Genomic DNA, 27758 nt, shown 5'->3' on the forward strand with positions numbered 1-27758 from the left:
ACCGGCCGTTGGTTGCCTGACACGTCCTTTCGAAACGATTCTTTCTTCTCATTGGTTATTGCTGCCGTAGCGTGTGAAATCTCCTCGTTATTGGGTTAAATGTTTGTCATTGCAACTACTCGCCCCGCCCAACTCTCGGAGGCAGGCGCTTTGGCAGCCCCAAAGATCATTGGCTGACCAAGATGTCAGTCAGGCAGATAACGGCGCAGTGCGGGTGGTGGGGGCGTGGGTGGCCTGGAGGCGAGCGTGCTGGAGTAGCGGGCCTCCAAGTTCTAGGCCAAGTCTCTGAGCGTGAAACTGTCTGTGACCTGCGCTGACTTCTCCTCTGCTGCTGCTGTTCTGAGCGGCCTTTCCATGCTGTCGAGTAAAAGTACAATTCTGCTTTAGCGGAAGACCTACTAACTTTCGCGGGACCGAGCCCCGCGGCCTGGCAGCCTGGCCTGTGCGCAACGGGTACCACCTTCCTGCCCCTTCTCTTCACAAGGCCCCTTTAACCCGAAAGCTGCTGTCTTCGGGCCTCAGGGCCAGGCTTCAGGGGCGCAGATGCGCTCAGGGCCAGGCCAGCTTGAGTCAGGTCCTCCCGCGCTTTCCTGCAGGATCTAGAAATGTCCCCGAATTCTGGGGTAGGCACCGACCTGACCAGCTTGGCTCTGTTTTTGTCGGTTCCCATCCTGTACCTTCCCCGCCGTGCTTCCCAACGCAAATGCTAATCCAGCCCCAAAAGTATCTGTGCCTGTGAGTTTGAAAGGGAGAAGGGCCAGAGACCAAGTGACACCTTTATATATATGGTTTCCAATTCTTAGCTTTCACCAAAATTGAAGGAGGTTTGTATTGAATTGTTGGATTATAACATTAAAGTTTTGTGGGTTTTTTTGTAAAGACAGGGGCTTGCCCTGTCACCCAGGCTGGAGTGCACTGGTGTGATAAGGGCTCACTGTAGCCTCGACTGCCTAGGCTCAAACGATTCCACTTTAGCCTCCAGAGCAGCTGAAACAACAGACGTTTGCCACCACACCTAGCTATTTTTAAATTATTTGTACAGATGAGATCTCTCCATGTTGCCCAGGCTGATCTCGAACTTAGGCTCAAGCGACCCTCCCACATCAGTATCCCGAAGTTCCGGGATTACAGGCTTGAGCCACCATTCTGGGCACTAAATATAATTTTTAGTGAAAATGATTTTTCCATCTCCCAGGTTTAAGTGATTCTCTTGCCTCAGCCTCCCGAGTAGCTGGGATTACAGGGGTGTACCACCACGGCCAGCTAATTTTTGTATTTTTAGTAGAGACAGGGTTTCACCATGTTGACCATGCTGGTGTCCAACTCCTGACCTCAAATGATCTGCCAGCCTTGGCCTCCCAAAGTGTTGGGATTATAGGCGTGAGCCACCACATCTGACCAAGAAATCCCCCTTATTATTTTATTTTATTTTATTTTTGAGACAGGGTCTCGCTGTGTTGCCCAGGCTGTAGTGCAGTGGCACTATCTTGGCTCACTGCAACCTCTGCCTTCAGGGTTCAAGTGATTCTCCTGCTTCAGCCTCCTGAGTAGCTGGGATCACAGGTGCCCGCCACCACGCCCAGCTAAAGGAAATCCCCTGTAAAGAGGAAAGTTTAAAAAAAATTTTAAAAAGGAAAGAAAAAGAAGTACAAAATTTGTGGTACCTTGTCTTATTCTAATAAAAAATAATGATATTTAGCCACAGATAATAGGAACTAATGGGGGGAGGAAATTTTTTCTTTTATGACCTACATTTCCAATAAAATTTCAGTTTTTATTAGAAAATTGAATATAAATGTTGTTTTGAACAACTGTACTACTAATAGATGTAACCCTTAAAGCCTTATTAAAGTTACAAAAAATTAATTTTAAAATGTCAATTAATTGATACAGATTTGTTTTGAGGCAGGGTCTTGCTCTGTTACCCAGGTGGTAGTGCAGTGGGGCAAACACTGCTTCTTGCAGCCTTGACCTCCCGGGCTCAAGCAATCCTCCTACCTCCTTTTATTTTTTGTAGAGACAAGGTCTTGCTGTATTGCCCAGGCTGGGTTCAACCGGTCCTCCCACCTCAGCCTCCCAAAGTGCTGGGATTATAGGCGTGAGCCACCCGGTGACCAACCTTTTTTTTTTTTTTTTTTTTTTTTTAAAGAGACTGAGTCTTGCTCTGTTACCCAGGTTGGAGTACAGTTGCATGAACATGGCTTACTGAAGTCTTGACCTCTTAGGTTCAAGTGACTCTCCCACCCAAGCCTCCCAGCAAGCCCTGTAGTACCTGGGACTACCGGTGCGCATCACAATGCTTGGCTAATTAAAAAAGTTTTTTTGTAGAGACTGGGTTGAGCTATGCTGCCCAGGCTGGTCTTGAATTCCTGGCCTCAAGCAATCCTCCAAAAGTGTTGGGATTATAGGCATGAGTGAACCACTGCACCCAGCCTGTATACATATTTGTGTTGCAAACATATGATAGGGTGATCAATAGTAGGCTTTGAAGCATACCAATAAATTACATGTAGGATAAAACTATGGGAAGAATAGTGGGAATTATGAGAAAAGAAAAAAGAACGATGTTAAAGAAGGGTTTCTTGTGTTTTTAAAATGGATGGTGGTGGCTCTCAAATCACTGCTATTTGGGTAGGAATGGGTCAATACAAATGAAGGATGGAATTGTTTTATAAAGTGTCAATATTTACAAGACACTTGAGATTACATCCTTTGCATTTATTTAACTATATCATTGTATTTTATAATATTTCAGATGTCAACTGAAAAATGCATGAGGGGGATATACATATTTGAAATTCTTTTACAGAACACTGGAACAAAGGACTGAAAAGCAATAACCAGGTAGTTCTTGGACAATGGTTAATTTGTCCTTTTCAGCAGTGGTTAATTGCACATGCTCTCAAAGCTAGACCATCTGGGTTGAAATTATGTCCTCCTTTTCCTATTGTGTTAGGCACGGGGATGATTTTTTTAAATTTTCATTTTGAGACAGGGTCTTATTCCGTTGCCCAGGCTGTGAGTGCAGTGATGCAGTTATGGCTTACTGTAACCTTGGACTCCTGGCCTCAAGCAGTCCTCCTGCCTCATCCTCATCCCAAAGCCCTGGGATTACAGGCATGAACCACTATGCCTGGCCTCTTTTTTTATTATTATTTTTTAAACTGAGGTATAATTTACACATAGAAACACACTCTTTGGCAACCTGAACACACTCCTGTAACCAGCACCTAGATCAGGAAACAGAACAGTACCTGAATTCAGAATTCCCCCTCATGCTTAGGTGTCTTAGTCTCTCTGCTACTGATCCCACATCTCTAAAATGGGGATAATAATATCAACCCCTTGGGGTTGTTTTGAGGATTAGATGAACAAGTATCTGCAGAGCTGTCAGCACAGTGCCTGGTACAGGGCGAGTGCTACCGAAGTGTTGGCTGTTGTCATGATCCCCTAGGGCCACCAAGCCAGCACCTCTGCTTCCCTTCACCTCGGCCTAACAGCCCCAGGTTCCAGGAGCTTCTGGACCCAGCAGAACCACCTTCAGGTCCCCAACACACTAGATATGGTGGAGGGTAAGTCTCCAGCTCCTTACAAGAAGGGTTTGGAGAAAGCCACAGCACAGTCAAAGACCTGATGACCTTCAGATAAGTAACATACCCAGCCCAACATGAAATGTGCACTTTATTAGCTGTGTGACACTCCACTGCCCTCAAGAGACCCAACGTCACAGAACCATCAGAAGCAGAGGGCTGGAGGTCTGTCCTGACATGTCTACCACAGAAGACACCTCCATCTCCAGCCAGGTTGGAGTCTCATGGTAAGAGTGATCATGGTGACCAACCCTGGGCCTTGGTGCTGGGCCATGAGGTGCTGGAGGGTTTTGAGCTGGGAGGCTCAGAGCAAGGTACTCATGTAGATCAGAAACTTCTTTCTTCACTGCCCCCTCCATCCTGTAAGCTGCCTCCACACCTGAGACTCTCCCACCCTCCACCAGGCTTGCTGTTTAAATGGAGCCCTGGAGGAGGCTGGGAAAAGTCCTGAGCTTCTTCACCCACGCCATCCTGGGTCACCTGGATCAGCAGTTTGTAGCTACTTTAGGAGATTAGGAGAGGCCCATCTGGGAGGCTATCTGCCTCCCCAAGATCCTCTTTTTTTTGAGACGGAGTCTCGCTCTGTCGCTTAGGCTGGAGTGCAGTGGTGCAGTCTCGGCTCACTGCAACCTCCACCTCCCGGGTCCACGCCATTCTCCTGCCTCAGCCTCCCCAGTAGCTGGGACTACAGGCGCCCGCCATCAGGTCTGGCTAATTTTTTAAAATTATTTTTAGTAGAGACAGGGTTTCACTGTGTTAGCCAGGATGGTCTTGATCTCCTGCCCTCATTATCCGCCTGCCTCAGCCTCCCAAAGTGCTGGGATTACAGGTGTGAGCCACTGCACCCGGCCACCTCCTCAAGACCCTTAACTCTCACCTTGCCCACCTTCAATCCCCTCATGGTGTCTTTATCTTGAGTTCAGTGGCCCCAACTCCCTGCAAATCCAGGATCTGAGCCATGTCTCTGGAAGTCCAGCTGCTTGGGAACAGAGCCAAGGTGTTCAGGGAGGGAGGAGAAGCAGGGACCACAGATGAGTCCCTGTACTTTCAGGGGATGCAGAGGTGAGGCCAGGGGAGCCCAGAGCCCCTCAGGCTGTTCCTCTTCTGAGGATGGTGCCAGAGTTTTGTCCGTTGCCACAGCCAGGTGAGGCATCCTGGGGGAGGAGCTCCTGTGCTTTGGACTACAGTCGTCCAAGTCTCCATAGCTTGGGGTCTGGGAGGAGCAAGAAAGAGGGATGCACCCCAGGCCAGGCTACAGGTTAATCCACCCTGACTTCAGGGATGGGCTCAGGCAAAAATTGTACCTGACCTTCCCACACCTCAGGGTCCTGCTGCCCTGGCCCCAGCTGCAGGCTCTGTAGTCACATTCTGGGCTTTGCCAGCACCTTGCCCAGGCTAACCCTATCATGACTCTGATCATAAAGGAGGTAAGCGGAAGCCCTGGCTGCTCTGGGGCCACAGAGGCTCTGGGCCTGATGCCACACTGTGACCAAGTCGGGCTAGGGAAGGCATGCAGCTGCTTCTAGGTAAGTCCCTGGGAATCCCCTCACCTCTTACCTGTGCAGGAGGCAGAAAGCCCTGGGGTAGCCTGGGCCCTGGACTCGTCATCTCCGAGGCTATAGGAAACAAGGCCAGGTCACTGGAGGCAGGGGCTTCCAGAATGTAGCTGGGTTGGCCCTGGGGCATGGGCTGCTGGAGGAGCTGCAATATGCGGCTGAGGTCTGAGGACACACGGGACTCCAGCCTGCCAGACAGAACCCCACAGTCAGGGTCAGGGCTGGCAAGAGCAGTTCCTGAGGGCAGCTGTCAATCTTGTAGCCTGTGTGCTGTTCCTGCTAGATGGAATGGCAGCCTGGGGCCTACCTGAAGCTATTTCCTTACTGGGATCCTCAGCCCCTGCCCAGATTCCCCCGGTACACCCCTGACTCTAACACCACCAGTGAGCAGGCACCAAGCAGACAACATTCAGTCCCCAAGATGCTTTGACGTGGATGTTCTAACTATCCCCATTTCACAAAAGGGCAAACTAGCTTCAGAGCTGTTTAGTAATTTGCCCACACTCTTGCTGGTAGGGAACAGAGCCAGAATTTGAAGCTAGACTGCTCTGCCTGTAAGCCCTCACTCTGCCACCACAGCCCCGCCATCCATAGGACACACCCCCTTTCCCTTTCCCAGGACCTGTGGAATTTGTTTCTGCACATGCTTGTGCCCCTCCCCTGAGAAGCTCCCTTAGCATGTTCCAGAGTTTGCTAGGGGAAGTCATCGGGGGAACTGTGCTTAGTGACAGGCATGGGTAGACCTGCAGCTAAACAGCCTGCCCCATTCTAAAACCCACCTGGTACCCTGTGATGTCTCTGAGTCACTAGGAGGGGCTACTCATGCCCAGCCCCCAGCCCTGGCCACAGTGCACTCACCTGTTCATCTGGGCCTGGAGCTGCTCTAGCCTGGAGCCCAGCTTCAGAGGCCAATAATCTGGGTCTCCCTGAGGGGTTGGGGGGCTGTGCCTTGGGGGCATTTTCTGCAGCAGCTCAGGCCAGAGGCCAGATGCATCTGAGATGCTCAGGGGAGGGGCTGCATCTGCAGGAGGGAAAGGGAAGTCTCAGATGGGCCTAGCTGGTTCCACAGGCCTGACCCTTCTCAGTAGAGCCTGTCCCCCACCCCCTACCAGCCCTAGGGACACAGGGTATGAGGAGTGGCTCTCCTCACCTGGGTGCCCTGGAGCACAAGCTCCTGCCCCCATGGAGTTCTGGTTCCCAGGACCCAGGAGGTGGTAGCCCTTGGAGGGGAACTGGGGCCCCAGCTCATGGGGAGACCCTGGCAGGGTGAGGACTTTTAGCGCTGGTTTCACTGCCCAGGGAGCTGCAGCCCAGTGGCCCCCTGATGCCTTGGTGTGGAACCTCAGGGGGCTGGCTAGTCTCCATACACCCCTGGGGGTTGCATTTGAACCACAGAGCCCTCACTCTGCCTCTGAGGACACAGGCCATCAGGGCTGGGAGACTGGGGAGGAAGCAGGGCAAAGGTTCCAGCTCTGGGTCTAGAGAGGGAGCCCCTCTCCATTCATGGAGGGGTTGGCGCTGGGGAGGCAGGATGGAGAGGACATGGGAGGGGCAGGATGCTGGGCAGGGGCTGCGGGCTGGTGGGGGCGGGGGCTAGCTTTGCTCACCTGACTGGTTGTCATTGAGAAAGAAACCTTGGTGGTCTTGGCTGCCAGGAGCCTGTCGGGGGGATGAGTGGAGACCCCCAGCTGCCTTGTGGGAAACAAGAGGGTGAAGTAACAGGAACCAAAACTGAGATGGGGCCTCTTTGTTCTTCCCTGCCCTCACCCCATGGTGCTGTCACAACTAGGTGAAAGAGTGACAAGCAGCTGGGCACAGGAACGATGCCCTGGGTGGCTTCCTGCAGATGGCCCAGGCCGCAGAGACCACACCCCTCCTGTCCTGGTGTCCAGCTGCTAGGCATTCTGGCTGCCTGATGGCTGGGGCCCCAAGGCAGAGTCCTTACCAGGTGTCCCCTGTGCAGATTGTGGGGGTGGGGGGAGGGGAGATACTGAGGAAGGGGTGAGGGGATGGTGTGGGGAGGGCTGTCCACAGCCAGAAAGCCCACCCAGCTCCATGCTCAGGAAACTGGGCACAGGGCCCACGCCAGCAGAGTCCTCCCCCGAGGTGGAGGGGCAGGGGCGCTGGGGAAGAAACAGCCCGGGCTCCGTGTTTCCTGGCCAGGTGCACACTGCCTTCTTCCCATTAGTTCCCTCCTCTGTGATACCCCGCTCTGGGCATTCCAGGTCGGTCCTGGCTGTCCCACTCCTTGGCAAGCTTGATCTCCACATGGCTTCTCCTTTATACCTTTGTGACTTTGGCTATTTTACTTTGTGGCTCTTTATTTTTCTTGAGTTGTCAAAATCTCTACTGAGGGATAAGTGTGAGAAGAGAGACAGCTTTGTCACCTCTTGGCAGCCCCTGTGCCTGGCACTGTGAGCCCTCTGGACGGGAGGCACCTTCCTTTTCAGCTTGGTGTGGTATGGTGGGAATGCCTGGGTTTTGGAGTCAGACAAATTAAATTCACATTTTGGCTCTGCCGTTTATTAGCTGAATGGCTTTGGCCAATTTATTTATTGTCTCTAATCTTCAGTTTCCTCATCTGGAAAATAGGGATAGTAATACCATTTGCAAGGAGATCATGTAAACGAAGCCCCACCCTTAGCACATAGTCAGTGCTTAATAAATAGTAGCTATCCTCATACTTAGCATGACGCCAGCCATGGTAGGCACAGAAGAAATTATGGCAAAGGTTGTAGGATGGGGTTGAAAGGAAGGGTATTGGTCAGATGGGTGCCCTCAGGCCAGGCAGGCCCAGCCCTCAGCAGGCTGCCTGGGCATTTCTACCCACCCTGGCCCACCTGGCCCTGACTCACGTCCCGCAGGTTGAAGGTGACCTCCAGCTTACTCCAGAAGCTGTCCGCAAAGGCCGGATACATGTCCAGCACCTCCAGCAGGTCTGCCCGCTGGATCTTGTGCAGGTCGCAGTAGGTCAGAGCCCGCACGTCTGCACTGGACTTGCCTGGCCGGGCATGGAGGCTGACGGGCTCCCCAAAGATGTCATTCTTCCCTGCCAGCCAGAGGGGTGGGAGTTTCTTCAGGGTCTGGCTCCATGCTCCCTTATGAGGGTCCTTTGACCATGACCTCCCCCAACCTCAGACATCCTTCTAGGCTGGGGCCTGCTGCCCAGGATCGAGCTTTGCCAATGATCCATGGCTGGATGTGCTGGCTGTGGGTGGCAGGGTGGTGGTGGTGGAGTGGCTGTTCTCTTCCTGTGCCCTTTGAGCCACACAGGCTCCTCTCACTGTCTCCAGGCCCTTCAGAACCACCATCCATCAGAATCTCCTTCCTGTAGCCCACACTCTTTGGCACAGTGGGCAGGAAGGGACCCTAAAGCCTCAATGTCTGTCTCAAGGTCTTCCTGCTGCTTGGCCTGCCGGTGCTGTGGAGCAGGGTGCAAGGAAGCCAGGGCCAGAGCACCTAACTCCGCCAGGGCAGGGCCGGAGGCTTCTCTTTGTCTTCCCACTCCTGATTGTGGGGCCAGGTAACCAGCATGGCCCTGGTGGAGGAAGCCTGGGGAAGTTACTCCCCCTGTCTGGACCCCAGAGTCTTCATCTCTAAAATGGGTAAAACCTGATCTGCCTTGCCGACCCCACTGGACTGTTCAGGGAAGCAGATGAGGTGATACTTGAGAAAGTGATTCAAAAAGCAACAGGCGGCTGGGCGCAGTGGCTCATGCCTGTAACCCCAGCACTTTGGGAGGCTGAGGCTGGTGGATTATTTGAGGTCAATAGTTTGAGACCAGTCTGGCCAACATGGTGAAACCCCATCTCTACTAAAAACAACAAAAACAAAAACAAAAATTAGCAGGGCATGGTGGCCTGTAATCCCAGCTACTCGGGAAGCTGAAGCAGAAGAATCGCTTGAACCCGGGAGGTGGAGTTTGCTGGGAGCTGAGATTGCACCACTATACTCCAGCCTGGGCAACAGAGCGAGACTCTATCTAAAAAGCAAACAAAAAACAAAACAAAACAAAAAAGCAAGAGGCACCTGACTAGGTCCATGCAAGGCAAGGCGGAAGGATGTCCCAGGGTAGACATGGGTGATGCTCAGGTATGTGGCAAGGGTACTGGGCCCTCCTGGTGCCAGGTGCTGTGCTGGCCAAAGGATATAAATATAAGATGTTGTGCCACCCACAAGGACCCCCTCAAATCCCTGCAAGATAGGTACATAAGCAGCTAACAAGTTTACAGCATGATCTGTAGAGCCCTAGAAACAGGAAGAACCAAGAGTTATGGGGCCATGGAGGAGGGAGGGGCTCCTCCTGCCAGGGGTGGCAGGGACAGAGAGGAGGGAGCTTACAGAGGAAGAGAAATGGGGGCTGCGTGGAGAGAAACAAGGACTGGCCCCCATGATAAAGGCAATCAGGGCAGAAGAAACAGCATGTGATCAGCACTGCACTGTCAGGGCCCAGGGGTGGAGAGCCCCAGGCCAGGGTGCCACAGAGCATGACTGCTTTGATTCCCACTCCCCCAGAAAGTCCAGCACCCTCAGCCTGGTGACACTGTGCAAGTGGCACTAACAGTTTAGCACAGAGGGATGGGTGGAGGCTGGGATATGTCCCCACAAGAGAACAGGATCAAAGGGCATTCACAGAAGAGAGGGCTGAGGCCTGGAGAGGGAAGGGGCTCACTAGGGCCACACATGAAAGCCTGAAGCTTGAAATCTGGGCAACACTATTATGTGATGGTTTTCTAGTAGACGAAAGATTCTGATCTAATATCTCTTTCTACTCAGGACAAAATGAGAGGTTTCATGTCTCTGACTGAGACTTAAATTGGATTAACTTCTTACTTATTAATAATAATTATCATCCCTCCCATGTGATGACATTTTTTTTTTCCCCGAGATGGAGTCTTGCTCTGTTGCCCAGTCTGGAGTGCAGTGGCGTGATCTTAGCTCACTGCAATCTCCACCTCCTGGGTTCAAGCAATTCTCTGCCTCAGCCTCCCAAGTAACTGGGACTACAGGCACCTGCCACCACACCGGGCTAAATTTTTGTGTTTCTACTAGAGACGGGGTTTCACCATCTTGGCCAGGCTGGTCTTGAACTCCTGACCTTGTGATCCACGCACCTCGGCCCCCCAAAGTGTTGGAATTTCAGGCATGAGCCACCACGCCCCCAGCCATGGATGGCACATCTAAGGTAGGCTGGGAGTGAGGGAAGGTCTCATACAGAAACCTATGCCTAAGCCCAGCCTTGGAGGACAACTGGGATCTGCTGGACTGGCCCAGGGTAGGGCGCTCCAGGCAGAGTGGCAGCACATGCAAAAGCACAGATTTAGAGAACTCTACGTAGTTTGACTGGAGCATGAAGTACCAGGCGGAGGGTGGTAGGACAGGGTGGTCGGATTGGGATAACTGGGGATGCCACGCATGGACCATGGGGAGCCATGGAGAGATCTTGAGCAGAAGAGACAGATGTACAGATGTCTATTTCAGGTCACTGGCAGAAGGTAGAAGACAGGCATAGGAGTAAAACAGCCATAGGGCCATGGGAAAGGAGTTCCCAACACCTTTCCAGGAAGGACCCAGAGAGGGCTGGATCTAGGCAGGGACAGGGAGACAGGTGTGAGATGGGGAGGTATGGACAAGTCTGGCTGGTGGACAGTGGGCAGGAATGAAGTAGGATGCTCCCTTGGCTGACTGTGGCGTGGGCAATGGGCAGATGCTTCACAGTGATGGGATGCTGAAGCAGCTGGTTTTGAGGAAAGGTGATGATTTCAGATTGGGATACATTGAGTTTGATCTGCTCATAGAATACTAAGGTGGCCATGCCCAGGAAGAAATGGAATATTCTGGTCTAAGGAGACAGCGGGGCGAGGACAGAGCTCTGGGGATCCTTGTGGTACAGGTGAAGGCTGAGGCCATGGGAGCAAGGAGCAGGCCCGGGGGAGGGTGTCAAGTGAGGAGAGGAGAGCAGATCACCAGCAGGCCAGAGGAAGCAGAGGGAGAAGGGAGCCTGAGGGGCACCTGTCCAGAGTGTGGAGGATAGCCAGGTCATGGGGACCAAAGGAGGGCGAGCCTGAAGTTGGGGTGGAGGTGAAGTCATGGGGCAGGCAAGGAAGATGAGAATCTAGGAGAGGACCCTGTGATGCTCAGAGAGGTAAAGTGACTTGCCCAAGGTCACACAGCAGGCATGTGGCAGAGGCTGCTTGTGACCTGTCTGTCCCCCTTGCCCAGTGCTCAAACCCTTCCTCCAAAGTGTCTGGCTATCCCTGTGTCTGCACTGAATGAGACTGGGGTCCCCAGCCAGGGAATCCCCCTCCACCCAGAGAGACCATTGGCCTTTCTGCCTGAACTCCCCAAGAGTGCAAAAAGGTAGGAAGACCTGCCTGGGTTTCTGAGTCACACTGACAGCCCTGGAATCCCTGCCTGGCCACAGACTAGCATGATCTCCCTCAGCTTCAACTTCTCTCTCAGGAAAATGGGACCTCTGGCAGAGGGCTGTTTTAAGGATTCAGGAAGCTGGGTATATATCTCTCCCGGGTACATGCTGTGCATGTTGCTGGCCAGTAGAAGTAAAATCCTCATCAGGAAGAGGGTGACCTGGGCAGGGCATCTTCAATCCCGCTGCCTTCCATCCAATCCCCAACACAGGCCTGGTCCACTCCGCCTGACCCACCTAGGATGGCCACGACCACGTCGTCGCGCAGGATCTCGATGGAGCCTCGGGAGATGAAGTAGAGCGTGGAGAGCACGTCGCCGAGGTGTACCAGCGTGTCCCCAGGCGGCGCGTGCGTGGTCTTGAACTTGATGGCTAACGCGCGCAGGCAGCCCTTGCTGGCTCCGCTGAAAGCCGGGCAGTGCTGCAGCAGCGCGCGGTGCAGGTGCAGGCAGATGTCAGCCTGCAGGCACTCGGGGAAGCCCTTCAGCACCTGCAAGGCGGGAGGCCAACTCCAGCGGGGCGCGGCCGGGGTGGGGCTGGGGGAGAGGGTGGGGAGGGCTCTGGGGACGCCCCGCCCCCGCAGGATCTTGGCCTCCCCCCGGCATTGGCCAGAGCGGCGGGGCTCACCGCGTTCATGTCAATGCCATTGGTGTAGGACCAGGCATGCTGGAAGTACTCCTCCAGGCGCTGGCGCAGCGGGTTGGGGATCTGGTGGAAGCGGATGAACTCCTTGACGCGCAGCATCTGCGTGTGGTAGCGCGCCGTGCCCGAGTACAGGCGCTGGATGATCGCGGACACGTTCCCGAAGATGCTGGCGTACATCAGGGCTGGGGGCGGGGCGGGGAGGGGAGTGAGCTCCTCCGCGGCCCCACTGGGCCTGAGCTTACCCGGGCCTTCCTCTTTACAGCAGCTCCCTGGTGAGGGACCCCTCTGTCCAGGGAGAAGTCAGGAGTGACCAGGGCAGAGCCAGGGCACATGGGGAACAAAGGCCCCTGGGCTTCCTGCCCTCCTCCCTATGCCCTGTGCCTCTTGGCATCTTACTGGGCCCAGCGGTCAAACACCGGAGAAGAAAGAAGGCGGGCAATGGATTTTGAAAGTTCAGATCTGCTTTCTCCTTTAAGTTTTAAAAATACAATGAAAAGAAAAGTCTCCGCCGGGTGTGGTAGCTCAGGCCTGTAATCCCAGCACTTTGGGAGGCTGAGGTGGGCAGATCACCTGAGGTTGGGAGTTTGAGACCAACCCAGACAACATGGTGAAACCCCGTCTCTACCAAAAAAATACAAAAATTATCCGGGCGTGGTAGTGCCTGCCTGTAATCCCAGCTGCTCGGGAGGCTGAGGCATGAGAATCACTTGAACCCAGGAGGCAGAGGTTGCAGTGAGCCAAGACTGTGCCACTGAGCTCCAGCCTGGGCAACAGAATGAGACCATCTCAAAAAAAACCAAAAACAACAAAAAAGAGCAATCTCAATTTCTTGTTTTCACCCATTTTCTTCCCTTGTTTTTGTTTTTTTGGGCTTTCACATCTCTAAATACTCTGAACATGACAACTCAATCTATGTGTAAAATTCCATGCTGCCTCTTGTGTTCCTAACCCAGGTATCTTGGGAGGCAGGCAGCTGGGAGCAGGGATAGAGAGCAGCACAGCCTTGGAGCCGAACCCCTGGGCTGGGATCGGGTCACTCGGACATTTCCTAGCTGTGTGCCCTCTGGCAATTTAGCACTATCTGGGTTCTTTCTTTGTAAACTGGGCTCAGAAGGGAATTAAATGTGGGCTTTTGTAAACGGTTTAAAAGAGTGCCTGGCAGAGCTGGCTTCATGCTAAGAGCCCTGCATTTGGTTTAATACTCTGCTGTCACTGTCGAAAAATTCTTTTTTTTTTTTTTGAGACGGAGTCTTGCTCTGTCGCCCAGGGGAGTGCAGTGGCGCCATCTCGGCTCACTGCAAGCTCCGCCTCCTGGGTTCAAGCTATTCTCCTGCCTCAGCCTCCTGAGTAGCTAGGATTACAGGCGTGCACCACCATGCCGGCTAATGTTTGTATTTTTAGTAGAGATGGGATTTCACCATGTTGGTCAGGCTGGTCTCAAACTCCTGACCTCATGATCCGTCCACCTCGGCCTCCCAAAGTGCTGGGATTACAGGCATGAGCCACCGCACCCGGTGAAAAATTCTTAATAATTTTTTTTTCTTTTTTGAGATAGAGTCTCACTCTGTCACCTAAGCTGAAGTCAAGTGGCACGATCTTGGCTCACTGCAACCTCTGCCTCCCAGGTTCAAGCGATTCTCCTGCCTCAGTCTCCTGAGTAGCTGGCATTATAGGCATGTGCTGCCACACCTGGCTAATTTTTTGTATTTTTTAGTAGAGATGGGGTTTCACCATGTTGGCCAGGCTGGTCTTGAACTCTTGACCTTGGGTGATCCACCTGCCTTGGTGTCCCAGAGTGCTGGGATTACCAGACTTGAGCCACCACACTTGGCCGATTCTTAATAATTTTTAAACAAGGGTCCCTATGTTTTCATTTTGCTCTGGGCCCTGCAAATTATGTAGCCTGTCTTGGTGCCTGGCAGATAGCATAGACTGTGTGGGTGTTACATTTTGTGTACAATTGGTGCACACGCCAGCAAAAATTCATTGTGCTGCATACTTAGGATCAGTGTACTGCATGAATTGTTGCTATGTGTTATGTTCTATCTCAGTACAAAACTACAAATAAAATTTCACAGGTAAGACCAGAGCATGAAGTTAGGCCATGGCATGAGGTCTCACTCACAGCCAATGAGCATGACGCAGATGGAGAAGACCTTCTCGGAGTTGGTGTTGGGTGAGACATTGCCGAAGCCCACGCTGGTAAGGCTGCTGAAGGTGAAGTAGAGGGCTGTGACATACTTGTCCTGCACCGAGGGGCCCGAGGCTGGGTCGCTGCCGTTGTAGCGCTTGCCAAGCTGCACACCCAGGCTGTCCAGCCAGCCGATCTTGTGTTCCAGGTAGGGCCGCTCCACATTGCCGATGGCGTACCAGATGCAGGCCAGCCAGTGCGCAATGAGCGCAAAGGTGCACATGAGCAAGAAGAGCACAGCCGCCCCGTACTCAGAGTAGCGGTCCAACTTCCGTGCCACGCGCACCAGCCGCAGCAGCCGCGCTGTCTTCAATAGCCCGATGAGGGTTGTGGTCTGGAGGGGTAGGGAAATGGTAACAGGGCTGGGGTCAGCCCTTGGATGGGTGCACTGAGGCCTGCTTTTGTTCACTCATGCATACAACCACATAGTCATTCAACAAACCTTTACGGAGAACCTGCTCCGGGCCATGCACTTGGCAGTGTGGCACGGTATGGGACATTAAGGATCTCAGCCTAAAGCTCAAAATAGTGTTCTGGTTGCTAGGACAGAAGTCCAGTGGGAGCACAGAGGAAGAGGAGGTCAAGTCTGCAGAGGCAGGTCACGGGAAGCTTCATGGATGAGGTGACGCATGAGGTGAGCCTGGAGAGAGGAGGCTAGGGCTCCAGGCAGACGGGAGGGAGAGGGAAAGGGCACTCCTGGCTCAGGGAGCAGCATGAGCAGTGGCACTGAGGTGTGAAGTGCGTGGCCCACATGGGAAACCGAGTGTGGCACTGCAGCCTGGTGAGCATGTGGAACATGGAGGAGCAGCGAGAGCCGTGTCCGGGAAGGGCAGGGCGGGCAGGGGCCGCTCCCTGTGGGCTTCAGGGTCCATCACCAGCTTGGCTTCTATTCTGTAGGCCTTGGGGAGCCACTGAAAATTCTGAGGACCCTGTACATCCCAGAAGGTGGAACACAGGGTCAAGTAAGCGATCTGAAACTTGCTGTGGCAGCTGTGTGGAGGGGCGGGAGGCTGGCAAGTTTGGTGATGGGACACGGATGAGTACAAAGGCCACTCAGTGTCCAGATGGGGGCAGCGGGGTAGGAGGGTGGATTTGCTGTGTCTTAGGGGGGCTTGGAGCAGAGGAGCCCTGCTGGACACCCCCTGCTGGACAGGCTGGGGTGAGGAGGGGGTACTGGAACACAGAAGGCAGAGTCGATTTCAGTGAAAAGCTGATCCTGAGGAGAGCGGGCAAGAGGAGACCGTGGGACTGGAAGCTATGAGAAAGGCATGTAGATGCCTTCACGTCACCTATGGGCAGTCGGGTGGGCATAGTGGAGGGCTAGGGGGCGAGGTGGGACCCAGGGTGCACTGGGGAGTGGCCTGGGGATCCCTTTCTCCCTCCAGGGTGAGTGCAGTTTGGAAGTGAGCATGAAGGGCCGGGACCACATGAGTGCCCATCCTGGAATGGGCAGCCTGCTCCTCTTACCAGGGCCTACTCGGAGAGGGGGCAGAGGGGCAGAGGCCTGGGGGTGCAGCCTCGGCAGGTCCTTTTCCAGGGCTGGGAGGTGACAGATGTTTGGGGCCGCCTCTCCACCTCCACATGCTTCAGCAAAGGTGCCCAGTGCTAGATATTCTCCGCACCTAGTGCTGTGCAGCAGGGAGGGCTTGAGGCCAGCATGCAGAAGACAGCCACGGCTGCGGGCCTGGAGAGGGTCTGCTCACCTCATCGGAGCCGGTGCGGAAGATCAGGAGGTCAAAAGGGATGGCGGCCACCATGTCGATGAGGAACCAGCCCTTGAAGTAGTGGACAGCGATGCGGCGGGGGTGGCTGACCACCTCATCATTGGTGTTGACGTAGGTGGTGCGGAAGTTGATGACGATGTCCACGACGAACATGATGTCCACAATGAGATCCACCACAGTGAGGGGACTGCAGGTATATCCACAGGCCCCACGCCGCGATTCGTCCTGGTCGCTGAGCAGGAAGGCAGCTGAATAGGGTGTGAAGACAGCCGTGTAGATGACCAGCAGCAGGATGACCCAGTCCCACACGGCCTTGAAGGGGCTGTAATGCAGGATGGTCCAGCGGTGGATGCGCGGCGCCTGCAGCTTGTACTCGGGCAGCACATCCGCGCCCAGGGACAGGACCTAGGGGTGGGGCCGAGGGTAGTCAGGCTGGGGGCAGCCACAGCTGGTGAGACCAGCCTAGAGGGCTGAGGCCTGGGGAAGGTGTAGTGGGAGAGGGTGGATAACCATGGCTCTGGTGGGCAGAGGGGATGAGGGAGAGACAGGGTGGGGGATGTCTGAGAAGGCAGGTTCCTAAGGGGACAGATGCCTCGGGAGGAAGTGCAGAGAAAGGAGTTGGGATGCAAGAGGAGGGGTATGGCTCTGCCCCATAGCGACCCCAGGTTTGATGCTCACAAGCTGCCTTGGAAACATCCTGGAGTGGGTGGAGCCAGGGGAGGGGAGGGCCAGGCCCATGGTCATCTGTGGGCCCATTCCACACAAGAGCCCACTGAAGGGGTAACTGGTGGGCTGATCCTCTCTGGTGGGCTTGGGAGGCCCCCTGTGGTCAGGGTTCCTGATGGGAACAGGTCACCCCTAGAAGAGCGTCTTCCTTTCTGAGGGCCCTGGGGAGGCTGGACCAGTAAGTGCCCTCTCTGGGACCAACTCAGAGCCTCCCATGGAAATAGTTCATGGGGTAGGGATGCAGCCAACCTGGACCCTCAACAGGTCCTGGGCAAAGGAAAACTGACTCCTCCCCACACATGTCCAAGAGTTTGGAACATCACCTTCTGCAGAGACCTCACTTCTCCCTTCTCCCCTCCCGCCCCCACCTCCAAGACTGTGTTCAACCCAGGATCTCTAGGCCCAGCTGCCCAACACGAGAGGCAGCCAGGGCATTAGGAAGAGCATGGGTACTGAAGCCAGGCCTCCCCGGTTGAATCCCAGGTGTGACGTGCTATAGGTGAGCCTTAGGCAAGTTTTGTAACCTCTGTGAGCCTCAGTTTCCTCATCTGCAAAATGGAATCACAAAGGACAACAAAAGCCACCGGTAGTGAGGAAATGAGATGCATCTGTTCTCATGTAGTTAGTGAGATGCATCTATTCTCACGGAGATGGCACGCGCTGCTCTACACAGCAATTCCTCGTCCACCCTCCTCCTCCCTCATCCTCATCAGACACTGCTCCAGACAAGGATGGAGCCGGAAGGGTGTTCCATGGACCTCCTCTCCCACCAGATGAGATCTGGTGGATGGTTCGGGTTTAGGAAAATTTGCAATGTAAGGTTTGACTTTGCAAACAAAATCAATTAGGAGGTGGGATCACAATAAGGCAGATCCATTTGGTTTCAACCAGAGGGTCCCTATCTGACATCCAAACCCTTGAGCACAGCTACCATGTCCCCACCCTGCAGTGACCTGCTCAGCCTTGAGGCCTCACTTCGTACTTCCCCGGGAAGGCCCCTCTGAATCCACATAGACTTGGGCTCTTTTTTTATTTTCTCCCTGTCCCTGTATCTACCCAGCTGCATGGTGGTGCTCCACTGAGTCATGGGCTCACTGAGTTTGGCTCCCTTGCCGGCCCTCTCCTCCCTGTGTGCCCAGCTCTTGGTCCACATGAGCTCTCAACTGCAGGTCCCTGAATGAGCACCGGAAACTGGGGCTCCCTGATAGGAGCAGCTGCCATCACACCCTGGGTATCAGCGGCCGCTAGGACCCCGTTAGGGTGAAACAAGTCCCTTCCCTAGGCCTGCCTGGGTGGGGAGTGGGAGGGAGACAGAAGGAATGGTGGGGGGTGGTTTAAAGTAGGCTGAGAGGAGAGTTCCTCAGCTCCTCAGGGCCCCCAGACAGGGGGACCCCCAAAATCTCCCACTGCCTCCAAAGCCAGCTTGAGGGCCCTTTGTGGCAAAGCCCACCCTGCCCAGTGTCCCCCAGAGGTGCAAGGCCCTCAGGATACCCAGGCTCTGGTGTGAGGCCACAGCCATCGAAGCTCTTCAAGTTCTGGTTGAGGCCGACGTGACTTCCCTTATCTGGGTCCTCGCCTGCCCTTTCCCCTGAGATCTGTCAGGCACCTCCCTGGACCTAGGACCCACATGGAGCGGGGGAGCGATGCCAAGAGGGGCCAAGCTGAGGAACAAACAGGGGCAGGCAGATTGGGCAGGTGCCGGGACTATGGGCCCAGCCAGGCCTGGCTGTCTTCACCAACTACTTTCCAGTCTAACAGCCCCCACTATGGCAGCCACCAACAGTGGCATCAACCTAAGATGCCCTGGGGTAAGCAGCTGGGGGGCTTCCCAGGGTCAGGCCTTTGGGCCACTCTGCCTGACCTCATAGGGCACAGTCCTGCAGCCTGGCATCCTGCCCTCCTCGGGATCCTTCAGCTCAGTGAGATGCTGAGTGGTCTTCCCCACACCTGGTTCCAGCAGCAACTGTGCTTCAGGTGAAAACAGGCAGGAGGGAAAAGAGCTGCCTCCAGCCCCAACACAGGGACAGCTGGGAAAGGAAAGCTGGGAGCAGGCCACTCCGGGCTCTGCATTGCTCAACCTTGGCCTGGACCCCTGGCTACGGCTTATAGCTTTGTCTGTCTCCTGGGGCCAGAACTACTCAATGTCAAATGGGTCCCCAGAGACCATTTAGTCAATGTCTCTCCTGCACATAAAAGCCCTGAGGTCTAGAAAGGGGGCTGGTAGTTCCCCTGGCCAAGATCACACAGGGAGTCAGTGCCAGGACTGTGGTCACTGGAGCCTCCGCAGGGCTCCTTGCATTTCCCTCTGGAATGGTTAGGCCTATTTCCAGCCTCATGAAAAAGGACAGCAGGGTGAGCTGGAGCAGAGGACCCACGGAAGCCTGCCTTGGGGTGGCCAAGGAGGAGCTGCAGGGGTCCTTCAGGGCCTGGCCCCCAGGAAGCTGATTAAAGATAGCTGGAGGTGCCAGCCCTGCCCTGCCCCACCCCGCCTGTGTTCACATTGGAAGGAAGTAGGGAGGGTGGCTTTTGTCTCAAAGGCAAGGGGATGGCACAAGGCTGGGACGCCCCCATGCCAGCTCTCCTCTCAGTTTGGCCCTGGCATGTCTCCTCTCTGCCTTTCCTTCCCTGTGACAGGCTGAGCCTTGGGCAGGACCCCGTGGTAGCCTGCATGTCCACTCGCTGCCCTGGCTTCTCCAGGCCTAGGCGTCAGCATCGTTCACAGGCCCTGCTGACCCCAGCCTCCTCTGGCTCCAGGAGCTGGGCACAACGGCTGTGACCTCAGGCAGACCTGTAGGTCTTTAAGTCTCAACAGGACAGGACACCTGGGGCTCGAACCAGATATTAGAGGCTGGACAGGCAGAATCTCTTTACCGGCCAAGGCCCCAGAAGGGCCTGGGCCCGGAGCCTGGGAGAGGACCCTGGAGGCCTGGCACAGCTCCGCACACCCTGCTCTGCAGGCCCGCACCTGGGTGACCTTCTCAGTGACGTTCTGTGTCCGCTCCACCACCTTATGGGGCGCGATGATCTCAATCTCCGTGGTGGAGCTGGAGCGATGCTTCTCCAAGTTGAACTCCACGAAGTTGAGCGTGAACTGCGGGATCTGGCTGATGGTCCTGTACTTGCCCCTGCCTGTGCCTGGCCCTGGTCCGCCCGGCCTGCCGTGAGAGCCCTCTGAAACCAGGGCCAGAAGTCAGAGCAGCCAGGACCAGGGGACCCTCATGCGTCCCTCCCACCGCCACCTTCATCCTGCCTCACCGGAGCCCAGGAAGCTCTGGGACAATAGGCGCTGGGACAAGCTGCGGCTGCTGCGCTTGGCCAGGAGCTGGGCCAGGTCCTCGAAGTTGAGGATGAACATGATGACAGCCCCGTCCTCATTCTTCACGGGCACCACGTCCACCAGGCAGCGGAAGCTGGAGGCTGCAAACACCATTGGGGGGATGGGGAGTGGGCCCTGAAGGAGTCCCCTCCTGCAGTGATCTAGCTAGGGAAGGGGCTGAGTGAAGGTCAAGTGAAGGGCAGCCACTGGGGTGAAGAGGCCTGGACAGTGACCAGAGCTACTGGGCAGAGGGTGGGTGAGGCTGCGCAGCTGGTGCTCCACCCACAGGGCAGAGGTGGGGAGAGCGGCTAAGCTGCTCATTAGGAGATAAGGTAGCATCAGATCAGGCCCAAGTCCATGCTCGGCCATCAGCTCAGAGCTTAACCTCAAGGTCTGCTTCTGCTGTAATTAAAGCTGAGCAGATGGGGGTGGATTAAGTGGGGAGGTGAGGCTGGGCATTCTACCCCATGGAGTTGGGTTGGCCCTGGGCTCTCTTCCCATATCCCCATCCTGCAAAGATGCCCTGCTCCTGTGATGCGGGGAGGAATTCATTGTTGAAAGTACACTAAGTGCTGGGCATGGGGCCAGCTGGAATATTTGGCCTCAGGAGGTCCTTGAGGGGCAGGCATGGACCCCCATTCTGCAGAAGAGAGCCTGGGGTTCTCAGAAACTGACTTTCAAGGGCTGGCAGGGAGCATGGAGAGAGTATCCCTGGTTTTGCAGGACGCAATAGCTTGGAAAAGGGAAGGAACTTGTTTGGGAGGAGGGTGCTGGGGCCGGAACCAGGCTGCTGCTCTGGGCCTAGGAGAAGTGTGAGGTCCCAAGGCAGGGCTGGGCCCAGGGAGCAAGCAGAGCAGTGGCCTGGGCACCAGAGAGGGAGGAGGATGTCCATGTGGGGACAAGGCAGGCCCCTCCAGCCACCTTTCCCATCATCTTGGGCAACCCACACCCAGCAGCTGCCTGCCCTGTGCCTCTCAGGCCATAGACTCTGCCCTCCAGGGTCTCGCTGCAGCCCCCTTCGGTGGGTGGAACAATACCAGTTAAAATGTCCCATACCTGGTCAGGCGCGGTGGCTCATGCCTGTAATCCCAGCACTTTGGGAGTGAGGCAGGAGAATCACTTGAGGCCAGGAATTCAAGAACAGCCTGACCAACATGGTGAAACCCCATCTGTACTAAAAATACAAAAATTAGCCGGGCATGGTGGTGTGGGCCTATAGTCCCAGCTACTCGGGAGGCTGAGGCAGGAGAATCGCTTGAACCCAGGAGGCTGAGGTTGCAGTGAGCCAAGATCATGCCACTGCACTCCAGCCTGGGTAACAGAGGGAGACTCTGTCTTAAATAAATAAACAAATAAAATACTCCATACCCAAGAGCCCCAAGCCGGGCACCCCATGAGCACCCTCTCCATGGGAGTCCTATGTCCCTCAACTCAAACTGTTGGCAGGTGTCAGGCCCAAAGGGCAGGATCCTCATGGGGCAGGGGCCTCAGGTGACCATGCAAATGAGAAGGCAGAGCTGCACTCCCTGAGGGCAGGTTAGGCTCTGCTTCACCTGTCCCAGGTGTTGTTTGTTGACTGAGTGGATGGAAGCCGATGTGTGGGGGATGCAGGCCGGACGCTGGTGGGAGTATCGCTGCTGTGGAACTCACTGGAATGACTCTCCACCAGACTCCTTGTTTCGTCCTCAGCCCCTCCTCACAGCCATCAGAGCTGGGGTGCAGCTGAGCCACCCCTATCCTCCCTCTCGCTTTCCTCCCCAGGGAGTAGGAATCTCCCGTATTGGATTTCTGGACTCCCAGGCACCAGGCAGCCATCTACCATCTGCTGCCTGGGCCCAGGGGAGACATCTACACCGGGGAGAGGTGCCTGCCTGCTTCACCCACTCCTGGGCGCACAGTGCTACAGGCCCAGACTCCCAGGCCCAAGCCCATCACTCTAGTCAGCCTGGGGCATGGCGACACTTGGACGCTGAAACCTGGATAGGGAGCCTCCTTGGCCAGTGGCCTGGTACACTGCTCCTAAGACCAGATTATATTGTCAATCTTTCTGGCACTGCAGAGATCTGGACTGGCAGGGGTCGGGGAGAGGGCAGAGCTGGGCAGAGGGGCAGAGGGCCTCCAGGCTCTCTCAGCTGCTGGGGGCTGCCAATGAAGTCTTGGAGTGGCTGCACCCAGCAATTGATGTTACTGGAAAATTGATGCAATTGGAAAATTGCGGCTGGGAATGGACCAAAGACCAGCCCTTTATAGCAGTGAGGGCTGGGGCTGGGGTGGGGTGTTGGTGCATGGTACCCCATGCCCCGCCCCCATACCTGCGGCCTGTGGGGCAGGCAGACAGGAGGCTAGGAGGATTTGGAAGAGTGCAGAGCATTCTTCGAATGCCCCAGGCTGCCCCAGGCTGTCCTTGCTTACCTGTGGCTCAGAGCCCCTACACAATAAAAGCCCACATCTAGGTGACCAAAAGTGGGTAAATATAACATCTCAGGTTATGCCCAGGAGTGGCAGTGTTCCCATGCCCTCGCCGGGGTCCTGGGGGAGGAACCACAGTCTCTGCCCGCTTTTTCCTTTCAGGAGCTCCTCCCAGCACCCACCTCTCTGACCAAGGGCAGGAGTTTTGTCTGCCCCCTGGGAATTCCCATTCTTTCTTATCCGCTAGGTTCTTACTTTTCTTAGCAAAGGCACCCCACTTCTCTCCCCTGGGACACCCCACTTCTCTGTGTTCTTCTCTCCCTCTTGAATGTGCTCCTTCCTTCAGTTTCCCAGCACTCACAGCCTCCTTGTTGTCTTCACCTCTATCTCCTGATGCACACCTCATCCAGCACTGTGGTGAGCCCCCAGGGAGAGGCTGGTGCTACAAAAAGCTGCCACTGAGAGAGTGGCCACTGCATGCCACCTCCTGGCTTGGTCCTCCTGGCATTCATGGGTGTGCATATGGTAAACATGGGGGGAGGGTGGGGGCAGACAGCAGCCCCTTGTCCCGTCCTCCTCATCAAGAGCTGAGGACTGAAGAAGTCCCAGGACTCCTCTGACCTGGCTTGGGGATTAGGGGACTCTGGTTTGGGATCCTTAGAGAAGAGGACCCGGGAAAGGCAGGCTGGGGTGGGCTCTCAGGCAGGTGCCAGTGCAGGGCAGGCATGGGTGACAGTGGGGGGATCTGAGTGCTCTCCTTTCTCCCCCCCAAACTCTCACCGGTTCTAGTCCTGCCACATCTCCATTCCTCCTTATCTGTTAGGTTCTCACCACTCCTAGCAAAGGCGAATAGAGGAAGAGCCAGTTTCCCAGGGGTCTCTGAGCTGTCTCCTGTGGTATTTTTGCCAAGTGCCCTGGCCTCTTTGAGCCCAACTGTCCGTAGCTGCACAACGTGGAGCTATGTGAACACAAACCCTCCACTTTGACTTCGAGAATTTTCAGTGGATTACCCCTTTAGAGGAAAAGAGGATTATGTATAAATCAGCTAGAGATCTGCTCAGGACCCCTTCCCACCTCCCTGGAGTTGGGGGTTGGGGGGAAGGGAGGTACTGACCCGAGGAGGAAGGAAATCACCATTAGGATGCCCCTCAGCAGGACTGTAAGATGTACATGAATATAGTAAAAAAAAAGGATCATGTGCCAGCCTGGGCAACATAGTGAGACCTCCATCCCTATAAAAAATTTAAAAATTAGCCGGGTGTGATGGTGCACACCTGTAGTCTCAGCTACTCAGCTACTCGGGAGACTGAGATGGGAGGCTGCAGTGAGCTATGTTCTTGCCAGCCTGGGTAACAGAGCAAGACCCTGTTTAAAAAAAAAAAAGGATTATATGCGGTCTGTGGTCAGAGTGGACCTTAAGGTGAACATCAGTTATCTGAGCACATCCTTCCCTTGGTGTAATGCAGGCCGGGAAGCTCACTTTTCTGGGTTTCAGGACAATTTCAGGAAGGTTCAGGTAATCAAAGCCTTGGGCAATAAGATAGGGAAGGGCCGAGGGTGGGATGGGAGTAGATTGGGACTTATGGGGCACAAGGTATGTGGGTAATTTCCCATTTTCACTGAGGGTCTGCCCCCAAGACAAGGTTCCTAGGTTCCCTTCTGAGACCTGAGGACTCCCACAGGATTCTGATCTGAGTCCTGATCTCAGGGGGCCAAGGCCAGGCTTTGACTTCTGCCCTCTGTCCAGACACCTGCAGGGTGCTGAGGGGACCCCAAGAGCCATCACCTGACATCCTAGGAGTCTGGGATCAGGTATAGCTCTAGTGTCAAGGAGAGGAAAAGAAAGGACCTGCTGTACTTCGCCCCCCCATTTCCTGCTGTCCATCCTGTTCCCCAGGACCCTTCTCACTCCCCTGACTGCCACCTCCTCTCTGCAATGATGTGAGGAGGTGAGGTCACAGCTTTTAAAAATATTCTGACTTCATTAACCCTGTGAGTACTGCCACACTAAGCTAGACTCTTCCCAGTACCCCCCGGCTGCCCCTGCCTGCTGTACTTCCCACTGCCACTTAAGTGGCAGCAGCAGGAACAACCAGGACCTACCCGAGAAGCTGTAACTCTGAGAAGCCTGCAAACACACACACACACACAGGTATGCACTTGCAAGCACACACACACACAGAGGCACACACATGCAAGCACACACATGCTCATGTTTCACACACTCCAGGCCCCTGAAACCTGGGCTCTCAGCACTCCTCAGTCCCGATCCAGAGACATCCATTCTTTATCTGCACTCAGGTGGCCTCATGCCTGCCTTCCCTGGGGACTTCTCTCTCCTGAGCACTTCCTTCCCCAGAAATCCTGCCTCTAAACACAAAGACACCTGGGGTCCTTTCTTTCCTCTTGGGATTACTCAAAAGAAATCTCTGAGGGAGGAATCCAGAGACTTGGGTTCCAGTCCCAGGCTGGACTCTAGCAGTGGGATCTTGGGCAAATCCCTTCCACATCTATGAAATGAAGGGATTTACCTAAGCCAGTGGTTCCTAAAGTAGGCAGAACATCAGAACCACCAGGGAGATATTTCCGAATATACCCGCTTGGCCTCATCTCACACCTTCTGAGTCAGCCTCTCTCTAGAGAAAGCATGTTTTGGGAAACATGCTCTGGGTAATTCTGATGCAGAACCAGGTTGGGGGCCATTGATTTAAGAGATTTCCAAGGACATTCAGGCTCTTTTCCTTGTTCCCACCCATCCTGCCAGGTCCAGTGAGGATCCTGCGGTCCTGGAGAGTGGGGGAGGATTTCCAAGGTTGCTGAGCTCTGTCTTCAGTCCCTGACCTATGCTTCTGTTCTGCTTGCAGTATGCTCCAGCTGGCAGTAACAACCCAAACGCCATCTGAATGAGCCTCCTGGTCAGGGAAAACTCCAGACCCTGTCTCCCCAAAGAGCTAAGACTGGATGAGGCAGGCCCACCCCACTTTCCCAGCCAAAAGCCGCCATGCCTTGCCTGGCCACAGAGGCCTTGAGGAGGTGACTCCTCCTCTAATCCCTGGAGCAGACGGAGAGGAGGGAAGGTTAATTTCCATCCCAGCTGCCTGACAGCTGGGGCTGACAGTGACAGAGTGGAGATCCAGGAAACCAGGGACACAAGGGAGGGATGGCAGAGTGGGAGGTCCTGCCCCAGGCCAGGACCAGTGGGTGGCCCAGCCTGATCCCTAGCTCCTGCAAAGGACCTCAGAAGGCATCATATCCAATGCCTGTGGAGGAATCAAGGCCCCTACAAGAAACGGTTTGTGCAGGTCCTTTGGATCCTGGGTCAGTGCCTTCTCCAAGGCCACCCTGGCTGGACAAGACAGAGGGCCAAACCTGCCCTGCAAAGCCTCTGGCCTGAGTGTGCCTCACCATCCTTGCGGTAGTAGAGGATGTCCACCTTGCACTCCTCAGCCCCCAGCAGGGCCTGCGCTAGGCGAGACACAGCGCTGCTTGGTGTGTTGGGGCCTGTGAGGAAGTCGCAGGTGCAGGGTTGCTGCATCACCTCCACTCGGGAGTAGCCAAAGAGTTCACAGAAGCCATCGTTGCAGTAAATGATGGCGCAGTTCTCCATCTGAGCATTGGCGATCAGGAACTTCCGACCTGGGGTGGGAGGTGGGAGGCAAAAAGTCCATGGGAGCCAGGATCCGGAGGCAGGGAGGGAAACATCGTAAGGACTCTTGGGGGCAGTAAGGGGAATTTAGGCAGAGGAGCAGGGCAGTGACCAGAACGAGGGAGGGAGTCAGGCCTGGGGATTGTGGGAAGACTAGGGCAGTGAGGGTCATGAGGTGGAAGGAAGGCCCAAGGCCTCCTGGAAACAGGAAAAGTGTCAGAAAGGGAGGCAGGCATGTGACCAGATGGGGGTCTGGCCTGGGAAAGCTCCTGGGAAGACCAGCGCCAGGATATGAAAAGGAAGGAAAGGAAGGACTCAGGGAAGCCTCTGGAGGACGCGGGTGCGGGGGCGGGCAGTGGCTGGAAGGGGAGGTTCGGACTTGGGGCACCAAGGAAACAGCTGGGGGTGGGGAGGGAAGGTCTGCACCCTGCTCCTTGTGTTCCAGAAAAGAGGACAGCATTTAAGGCGAGCGGGTCCCGCTGGAGGAGAAGGTGTTAGGGACATCAAAGGAAGGATTTTGCATTCAGTACCCGGCACTCACCACCTTGCCCGGTTAGAAGTTAGTAAAGGGGTCCGGCCCCCGCTTTCACGGAACCAGGACTCCAGATCGTCCCCCCGCCCCAACATACACACACTCACTTTGGCCCTCGAACTTGCGGATGATGGTGTCCAGGTAAGTGTTCTGGGGAGCGACGTGGCCCCTGCGGACCGGCATCTTTCGGCGGCGGCCCCTGCCGGGAGCCACAGGCGTCCCGGCTCCCGGCGTCTCTGTCTGTCCTCGGCTCAGCAGCGTCCGGCTCCGGTGGGCGCCGCCCCCGGGCTCCACGCCCCGCCCGCCAGCCTGCGTCTGCCCTCCCCTGCCCTTCCCTCCCCACTCCTGCCCCACCTCTCCTTTCCTTTCCTGCGCTCTGCTGCCCTCCGCTCGCCTCCCTGGCCCGCGCCCTCCTCGCCTCCTCTCCTCTGAGACGGCCCGGGAGCTGTCCTCGCCTTGGTGCTGAAAGAAGCCGCGCGCCGGCGGCGGAGAGGGGGCCGCTGGGCGGGGCAGTTTCTCTGGGACCCGACTGGGCTGGGGCGGGGCCTTGCATCCTACGGGACAGGGCGGGGCAGGGCTGCGGTCCCGGCCCTGGAATAGGGCAGGTGTTCTCTGGGGAGCTGCTTCTGTTCGTGTCCCAAGGGCCAATGGCCTCAGCACCTCTCGGATCCCCTCCCAGTACCAAAGGGAGTCTCCCCTCCCAGTGCAGAGAGTCTCCCAGGCAGGAGGGGGGCTACAGAGGGGTTGTTAGGGGCCTCAGGTGGTCTTTGGCTGAAGGCTTTCTTCCGGGTCTGTCCACTGGGTCCGACCCTGGCAATGATACCTTTAGGCCTCTGGCCTGCTCTTACAGCAAGTGACCTCCAGCTCAGCTGAGACCTAGGTCCCATGCAGAGCTCCTGTTGCCAAGCCCAGCCAGGGCCTGGTCCTGGGAGGAGGGGTTAGGAGTACACATGAAGATGTGCAAGAAATATGCAATAAAGGCCAGGCACAGTGGCT

The 27758-nt window shown here is 55.4% G+C and overlaps 1 protein-coding gene across 4 annotated transcripts; it reads right to left on the reverse strand.

The window, feature by feature from the left end:
* Positions 1-1198: 1198 nt before the first annotated feature.
* KCNH6 (potassium voltage-gated channel subfamily H member 6) lies at positions 1199-27027 on the reverse strand. Of its 4 annotated transcripts, none has more exons than XM_073005138.1 (14): positions 26870-27027; positions 25990-26220; positions 20115-20276; positions 19825-20030; positions 16113-16538; positions 14344-14743; positions 12201-12400; positions 11811-12063; positions 8002-8195; positions 6754-6838; positions 6005-6167; positions 5148-5334; positions 4468-4803; positions 1502-1597 (listed from the first exon to the last, which is right to left on the reverse strand). In XM_073005138.1, the coding sequence occupies exons 1-13, from the start codon at positions 26943-26945 to the stop codon at positions 4510-4512; spliced, it is 2877 nt and encodes a 958-aa protein (XP_072861239.1). In that variant the 5' UTR covers positions 26946-27027; the 3' UTR covers positions 1502-1597; positions 4468-4509. The 4 variants fall into 4 exon arrangements, with proteins under 4 accessions (XP_072861240.1, XP_072861239.1, XP_008010355.3 ...); XM_008012164.3 differs by lacking the exon at positions 1502-1597 and adding an exon at positions 6297-6404 and having other exon boundaries at positions 2480-4803; XM_073005139.1 differs by lacking the exon at positions 4468-4803 and having other exon boundaries at positions 1199-1597.
* Between the last annotated feature and the right edge of the window lie 731 nt (positions 27028-27758).

This window comes from Chlorocebus sabaeus, chromosome 16 (assembly GCF_047675955.1).
Source record: "Chlorocebus sabaeus isolate Y175 chromosome 16, mChlSab1.0.hap1, whole genome shotgun sequence".
NCBI lineage: Eukaryota > Metazoa > Chordata > Mammalia > Primates > Cercopithecidae > Chlorocebus > Chlorocebus sabaeus.